The 8,349-nt window shown below is 35.6% G+C and overlaps 1 protein-coding gene across 1 annotated transcript; it reads left to right on the top strand.

The window, feature by feature from the left end:
* The first annotated feature begins 789 nt into the window (after positions 1-789).
* psma6b (proteasome 20S subunit alpha 6b) lies at positions 790-6,871 on the top strand. Its single transcript, XM_084090606.1, has 7 exons — positions 790-976; positions 1,825-1,919; positions 2,137-2,218; positions 2,297-2,452; positions 4,680-4,858; positions 6,413-6,507; positions 6,708-6,871. The coding sequence occupies exons 1-7, from the start codon at positions 901-903 to the stop codon at positions 6,763-6,765; spliced, it is 741 nt and encodes a 246-aa protein (XP_083946732.1). The 5' UTR covers positions 790-900; the 3' UTR covers positions 6,766-6,871.
* Positions 6,872-8,349: the final 1,478 nt, after the last annotated feature.

The raw sequence follows: 8,349 nt of genomic DNA, 5'->3' as shown, positions 1-8,349 counted from the left end.
ATATTTTTGATGAAATCTGAGCACTTTCTGTCCCTTCACTGACAGCTATGCAACTGACACTTTTACGCTTCAAAAAGTTCAAAAAGAGATTGTAAAACTAATCCATATAGTCCAACATTTCTGGAGAGACACGATCGCTTTATATGTTCGGTTGAGCTTCTGTGTGTTCGCTGATCAATGCTTATATGTGAATAAAAGCCTAAATTCAATATTTTCTTCATAAAGGGATCGAGTCTCTCCAGAAAATATGGACTGAAGCGCTTAGGCTAATTCATATGGATTAGTTTTACGATCTCTTTATGAACTTTTTGAAGCGTCAGTTGCGTAGCTGTCAGTGGAGAGATTGAAAGCTCTCAGATGTCATCAAAAATATCTTAATTTGTGTTCTGAAAATGACTGAAAGTCGTACGGGTTTGGAACGACATGAGGGGAGTAAGTAATGACAGAATTTTCATTTTGGGGTGAACTATCCCTTTAAGAGTGCTTGTTGACTTTTGACAGTGGAGGACCCACTAGGAAACAATACAGATTTTTCTAAAAAAAAAACTCTTATGACTGGAATCTAATATCAGTATACATTAATTGATGTTTTTAAAAAATACTGTTTTATTTCTTTTCTTTTTCTTTTCTTTTTTTTTCTTTGTATTTGGGTCAGTGTAAAGTTTAATATAAAACAGAGAAAGCTAATACATTATACAACATTTATTTGTGTTAAAAACTGTAAAATTATCAATAATAATAATAATAATAATAATAAAATGACTGTGCACCTTTGCGTTCGATGTTGACCCGGAAAAACAATCTGTGCACACTGCTTCCGGGTCATTCGTTCTGCATGTTGCTATTCTGTGTAGCCTACAACACTTTTGCAATTTTACGTTAGATAAACTTCTTATAAACATGTCCCGGGGTTCTAGCGCGGGGTTTGACCGTCACATCACTATCTTTTCTCCGGAAGGAAGACTTTACCAAGTAGGTGAGTACGAAAGACTTTATTTGACTTGGAAAAACAGCTAGTAAGTGCACAGTCATGTCGCTACAGTTCAGCTCATTCACTCACTCTTACAGCAGCGGTTTATTATGAAATGCTATTATTATTATTCTGTCATATAAAACTTATTTTAACTGAATGTGTGTGTGTTTTTTTTTATTTTTATATTAAATCATATTATTTAGTCTACTAGCTAGACCGTTAGCTCGAGCGAGTGAGTTAATGATGGAGAATCGGCTCGATGATGTTTTTAAATGTAATAATTTAATTTAACACATTTACAGATATCAATTTAACAGTGTTTTATAAATGTGTGTTAACTGCAACAGTGATGTGCCTTGACATATCTGTTGGTTAAGGTGTAGGTTATGGCTAATTCTATAAATATTGAGTGTTGTGTAAATGTTATTGAACAATTCGTACAAACTACTTATATATTTGCATTAGAACAATAGGATCAGGTGCATTAAAAAGAAAAATAATGAATTAAATAACAAATAAATACATTTAAATCTCTAGGTCTTTTCTTGTAAATCATATTCTTCTATTTATACCAAAAGTTGTATTGCATTTTTCAACACGTTAAGGGCTTTTGTATAAATAAGAGGCTCATTGTGAAATACCCCAAAATACTATAGTTACTACAGTTATTGTTTTAACTGTCAAAGCATGATGGAAAAATTGTATATTTCTTTTAAATTTAAGAAGATGTTTTTATTGTATGTGCTTATTTATTTATTTGTTGTAATGCACCAAATTACTCATTCACTTTACTAGTAAATCACATGCATCACATATACAACTTTCTAAATAACTTAATTTCATTTTTACAGAATATGCATTCAAGGCCATAAACCAGGGCGGTCTGACATCAGTTGCTGTTCGGGGGAAAGACTGTGCTGTAGTCGTCACACAGAAAAAAGTCCCAGTAAGTCTGCTTTCATGTACCGTTTGTCCACCAAAATGGCTTGGCGGGGTGTTATAACCACCCCACAAATAAACGCATTCAAACATCAATTTGAATTGCTTTTAATTCAGTTTGTTTTGACCCGGAATGCCTTTTCTGTGGTGGAAACGTGCAGGACATTTGGTGGGAAAGGGGACTTTTAATTAATGTTCTTGTGATGCCTTTCTCTATTTTCCAGGACAAGCTGCTGGACTCTTCCACTGTCACTCATTTATTCAGAATCACAGAGAGCATTGGCTGCGTGATGTCAGGAATGACAGGTACAGATCTCATCATGGTACTTTTCACGATGTCTGCTGGAATTGATGCGCTCATCATTGCCTTGTGTTTGTGTTCAGCTGACAGCAGGTCTCAGGTGCAGCGAGCTCGCTATGAGGCGGCGAACTGGAAGTACAAGTATGGCTATGAGATTCCAGTAGACATGCTTTGTAAAAGGATCGCTGATATCTCTCAGGTTTATACACAAAACGCAGAGATGAGACCGCTCGGCTGCTGTAAGTAAACACTTTTTCCTCAATTATTTACACACACTTATAAAGTAGTTTAAAGTACCTCTATTATGCTGTTTTAAAGGTTCCTAATGTTGTTTTGGAGGTCTCCTACTGTAGGTTTACATTCATCCAAGGACAAAAAAAACACTTTAATTTTCTCATAATATACATTGCAGCATCAACTCTTTTCCCACAGTGTCTGAAACGGTTGATAAAGGATTCAGTCTCTCTAAACCCCTCCTTTCTGAGAGCCTACTCTGCTCTGATTGGTCAGATGGCCCAGTCTGTTGTGATTGGTCTACTCTGCTCTGATTGGTCAGATGGTACAATCTGTTGTGATTGGTCTACTCTGCTCTGATTGGTCAGATGGCACAATCTGTTGTGATTGGTCTACCAATATTTAATTTTTAAATCGATTCATATATAAATCGCGATTCTATCTTCTATCGATTTGCTCGCGCTGACGGACACACAGCCAAAGTACGCGCACAGATGCCGCATCTCACATGCATGCGATTGCGAATTCACAGCTACACACACACACAATTATGTCAAAATGCACATCGTGTGGACTGTGGACTATTCAATTCAAACAGAGTCTGTTGTGTCTTATGCAAACGAAAACAATATCCATGCATTCATTCTTAAAGGGACAGCCGCATCATAAACTGTTGCCATCCGTTTAATTAATGTTAATAAAAAAACTCACTGCTTTTGACCGAAACACTTTTTTTAATCCTTGTTATGAATCAGTTTATATTTAATTCATACAGTGAAGACTATACAGTATTTTATTTTTACATTTGATTATTCAATTTCGGTAGTATTTCTTACTACATGTTTAATAAACCTATGCTACTGTACCTGAAAAACTTTGTTTATTTAATTTTTTAACTGCCTTGCTTTATTACAGAAGACTGTGTGTTATGATTGTAGTCAGCTTTAAAGGCATTTGTTTTCTAATACTGGGTTGACTAAAATGAGAAAAACGAAATAAATTTCAAGGTTCACATTTAATTCAGAAGGATTTTTTTTTTTTCTAGACCCATTAAACTGTCTACCGCAGTCAAATAAGAAAAGTTCCACAAAACAGTAAACTACAATCAAAATGCACATATCGAATCAAAATTGAGAATCGATTTTAAATCGAATCGTGACCTCAAGAATCAATTCAAATAGAATTTTTGTTTTTGTAAGCTCGCGCTCGATCGGCCCAATGGAGGCATCCGACCAGCGCAGAAGGTCTTAACGTGTTCATGTCTTTTCTCGAGGCAAAGTATTTTTTGATTAAATGCAATACATTTGAATATGTATTCTCTCGTTATTTCATCTGACTCCATAAATGAAAAAGTTTTAATGATATCTGTGCATCATTAAATGTGAACGAATGTTTGACTATTCCTTTTAACTCTTTAATGAAAATAATGTCAAAGTCAGTTAGAATAATCAAATGTAACAATTTATTATGTCAGGTAAATGTATCATGCCAATGTCATAATCAATTCAAAGATAATCGATACAAAACATCAAATGCTCTGGAATAGAGAGAAGATGCAACCCAACATTAAGATATACATGAGGCCGAGAGGTCTCACTCTCAGCCTCACGGGCTAATCTGAGCTACAGAAAGGCCCCGAATCCCCTGCTGCATTTCATTATATAGTCAGACCTCTTTCACATGGAAACATGTACTAACAATGGAAATTTGCATTCAGAGGTTAGACCTTTTGGGGGTAGGAGACCATTTGCCAGGAGACCACCTTCCTTTGTGTGCCAGTTATCCCTAAACTCTTAAAAACCTTATTACGTTTTGTTTTACTTATTTGGAAATGAGACATTTGTACCAGTCGCACTGAGACATTTCAAATGATACTAAATGTATAATACTCGATGTTAATCATTCACATTAAACCATATATTTTCTTGGGTGAATTCAGGTGATCTGAGCATGAGAGAGAGGGGGTGAGAGAAGGGGGAATGAAATGTAGATTAGGATGACTCGGGGGTGAGACTTTCGTCTAGTGCACGAGGGCTAGTTCAAATGTTAATTTCCAGAGAGGTCCTTTGTCCTCTCAGGGTCTGGTCGCTCTTCAACCAGACTGTCTGGCATCTCCTAATTTCTCAATTCTTACAATTTCATGGTGACTTTACCATTGCATGTTGGCTGTTTATGCTCATATTTGTACGCTGCAAAGTTCCTTTAAGTTTTGTGTATTGTTTTTTGTTCCAGGCATGATTGTGATTGGTCTGGATGAAGAGCTGGGGCCGCAGGTGTACAAGTGTGACCCAGCAGGTTATTACTGTGGGTTCAAGGCCACAGCAGCAGGAGTCAAGCAGACAGAGGCTACGAGCTTCCTGGAGAAAAAAGTCAAGAAGAAACTCGATTGGACCTTTGCGCAGACAGTTGAGGTACATCAGAACAGGCTACAATTCAAGAAGACATTTCTATACAGTTTTAGCAGAATTGATTCCAGATGCTAACATTGCCCACACCAGCTTATCATTTAATTTTAGCAGTATGCTGCAGGTAAAAATGTTATTTTTGTGCTTTAAACATCAGGTTGCAACAAATTCAAACCTTATTTTTCAATGGGGAAGTAAGCTATTTTCTGTGAATGTGCCGAGACTTCCGATCCTTTTGCCGCTATAGTGAAATAACGGGAAGAGTAACAAAATGCAGTAAATGGCCAAATAATTTGCGCTAAAATACTAAATTAAAATAATATAACAAGTCAATATTGCACAGGTTTTGCAATATCAAGCACCATAACTTATTTTCAGCTGTGGATGAGACCGGAAGCCTCGACACAATCAAGTTATGTACATAAGTTGATTTTTTATTTTATCTTTTAATGCATTAGATGACAAACCAAGTAGTATTGGCAAGCCAATGGGGCTAAAAGTTAACTTTTTCACTTTTTTTGTAATTACATTTAACCACCTGGTCCCACGGTGGTTTTTAGTCTCTTGTCACTATAGAACAATTTCTTTGGAATGGAAATATCAACTTCCTCTAAACTTGCTTTGCTCAATAATGTAGTTAAAGATATTACCGAAAGGTTTGGTTATATATGCTTGCTTCCTGATTTATTACACAATTTATTTGTAAATAGGGGAATAATGGTAATTTTTTGTACTTTGAAATTTATGAAAAAAAGGAAAGGTTATATCAACAATCTGCTCTTTAAAAAATTAAATACAATTAAAATTTATATTTAAATAAAGTGTGCTGTACTGTTATGTATCTTGTATACATCCTAAAGCCAAAAACGTTTTGTTGTACACTACCAGTCAAAAGTTTTGGATCAGTAAGATTTTTAATGTTTTTAAAATAAGTCTCTTCTGCTCACCAAGGCTGCATTTACTTGATTAAAAATACACAAAAAAATTGTGAAATATTATTACAATTTAAAAAAGTGGTTTTCTATGTAAATATGGTGGTAAAGTGTAATTTATTCCTGTGATCAAAGCTGAATTTTCAGCATCATTACTCCAGTCTTCAGTGTCACATGATCCTTCAGAAATCATTCTAACATGATGATTTGATTCTCAAGAAACATTTCTTATTATTATCAATGTTGAAAACCGTTATTTACATTTTTATTTCAGGATACTACTCTTCAAAAGTTTGGGGTCGGTACGAATTTTTATTTTACTTTTTTGGGGGAAGAAATCAATACTTTCATTCATCAAGGCTGAATTTGATCAAAAGTGACAGTAAAGACATTTATAATGTTACAAAAGATTATATTTCAAATAAATGCTGTTCTTTTGAACTTTCCATTCATCAAAGAATCCTGAAAAAAAATTGTACACAACTGTTTTCAACATTGATAATAATGAATGTTTTTTGAGCATGCTGAGTAATGCTGAAAATGTAGCTTTGATCACAGGAATAAATGATATTTTTAAATATATTAAAATAGAAAACAGTTATTTTAAATCAAACATTTCCATCCACAGACGGCGGTCACATGTTTATCAACTGTGCTGGCAATCGATTTCAAGCCTTCTGAGTTGGAGGTAGGCGTCGTCACAGCAGAGGATCCGAAATTCAGGTGGGTGCAGGAAGAACCATGTTCTTTTACACTGAGAGAGTCTCTGTTCTACAGGAAATCAATTCTAGAAAGGCAGTTGTTTGCTTCAGTACTGATATTCGTCAAGTGATGCAACATGCCTCGTATATGTCTAATGCATATTCTACTACTGAGAATATTTTTGGTGGTTGTGGCACCTAAAAGGACTTGCTCTGTTTCAGGATTCTGTCAGAGTCAGAATTGGACACTCATTTGGTCTGTCTGTCTGAGAGGGACTGAGATCTCCAGGCTGCTGCTCACAGTGTTCAAGATACGTTGGATCCCATTCAGATCTTTTGTTCTTATGTAAATTCCCCGTTCCATTAAACACATTTTGAGAAAAATATTTGTACGCTTCCTTTCTCTTTTTCTTCTGGTGTATCTGAGTGTTTAGCTAGGGGAATCCCCGACATGCACATCTTTCATTTTCGCTGCATCCAGTGTTTTCCCAGGCTGATTTGACAGCAGGGAAATCGTTTACAGGCGTGCTTCTTGCTTCGTGGAATTATTTGTGAACTTTGAGCGTCTTAAGTGTACTATAAGTCACTTAGGACTGACTGAAGAAGATGACGCAAGGAAAGTCAAACACGTGCTTTAGAGTTTATTCACACTCCTGATCATCTGACTCGCTTCAACTTTGCAATGTGACTGGAAGTTTGAACAAATTTGAGTTTTTTTTGTAATTTTCCATAGAATTCCCACAGTACATCTGGTCCACAAATACATGCTTGGAAAAAAGGAAGATTAGAAAATGTGTTAAAAGTATCAAGAAGCTTTTACAGCAGTCATTAATCCTGGTTGATGTTAAATTCTACATGTACTAATATATTTTTAACATTTGAAATTATAAATAGAAATGAACAATAGTTGATGTATTATTAACAAACAGGAATTAACAATGAACAATAAATATATTTATAAGATTCAGGGCCCACAACATAAACAATGTCAAGTATTTAGTTGTTTATTTGTACATAATTTGGGCTTCCAGCTCATAAAACCCACGAAAACAGGATTTCAAAAAATTAGAATATTACATGAAATCACACAGTGATACCACCATGGTCATTGAACCAGGTTTTGGTTCTTTTGGCAGTGTGGGCAGGTGCAAATCCTGCTGGAAAATGAAGGAAGCATGAAGTGCTCTGAAAATGTCCTGGTAGATGGCTGCGTTGACTCTGGATTTAATAAAGCACAGTGGACCAACGTCCTCTTTTCTGATGAGAGCAAATTTTGCATCTCATTTGGAAACCAAGGTCCCAGAGTCTGGAGGAAGAATGGAGAGGCACACGCTCCAAGATGCTTGAAGTCCAGTGTGAAGTTTCCACAGTCTGTGTTGGTTTGGGGAGCCATGTCATCGGCTGGTGTTGGTCCACTGTGCTGTCCACTCAACGCAGCCGTCTACCAGGACATTTTCAGAGCACTTCATGCTTCCTTCAGCAGACAAGCTTTATGGAGATGCTGACTTCATTTTCCAGCAGGATTTGCACCTGCCCACACTGCCAAAAGAACCAAAACCTGGTTCAATGACCATGGTATCACTGTGTAATTACTGTGTGATTTCATGTAATATTCTAATTTTTTGAAATCCTGTTTTCGTTGGTTTTATGAGCTGGAAGCCCAAATTATGTACAAATAAACAACTAAATACTTGAAATCGTTTAAGTTGTGGGCCCTGAATCTATAATCTATGGAAGTTTAATGTTTTGAATGGAATTATGGAAATAAATAAACTTTTCCATGATATTCTAATTTTTTGGAAAGGGTCTGTATATATAACTATATATATATATATATATATATATATATATATATATATATATA

The sequence above is a fragment of the Abramis brama genome, assembly GCF_963993115.1.
Source record: "Abramis brama genome assembly, chromosome: 18".
Taxonomy (NCBI): domain Eukaryota; kingdom Metazoa; phylum Chordata; class Actinopteri; order Cypriniformes; family Leuciscidae; genus Abramis; species Abramis brama.
This window is presented reverse-complemented; position numbering and strand designations above follow the sequence as displayed.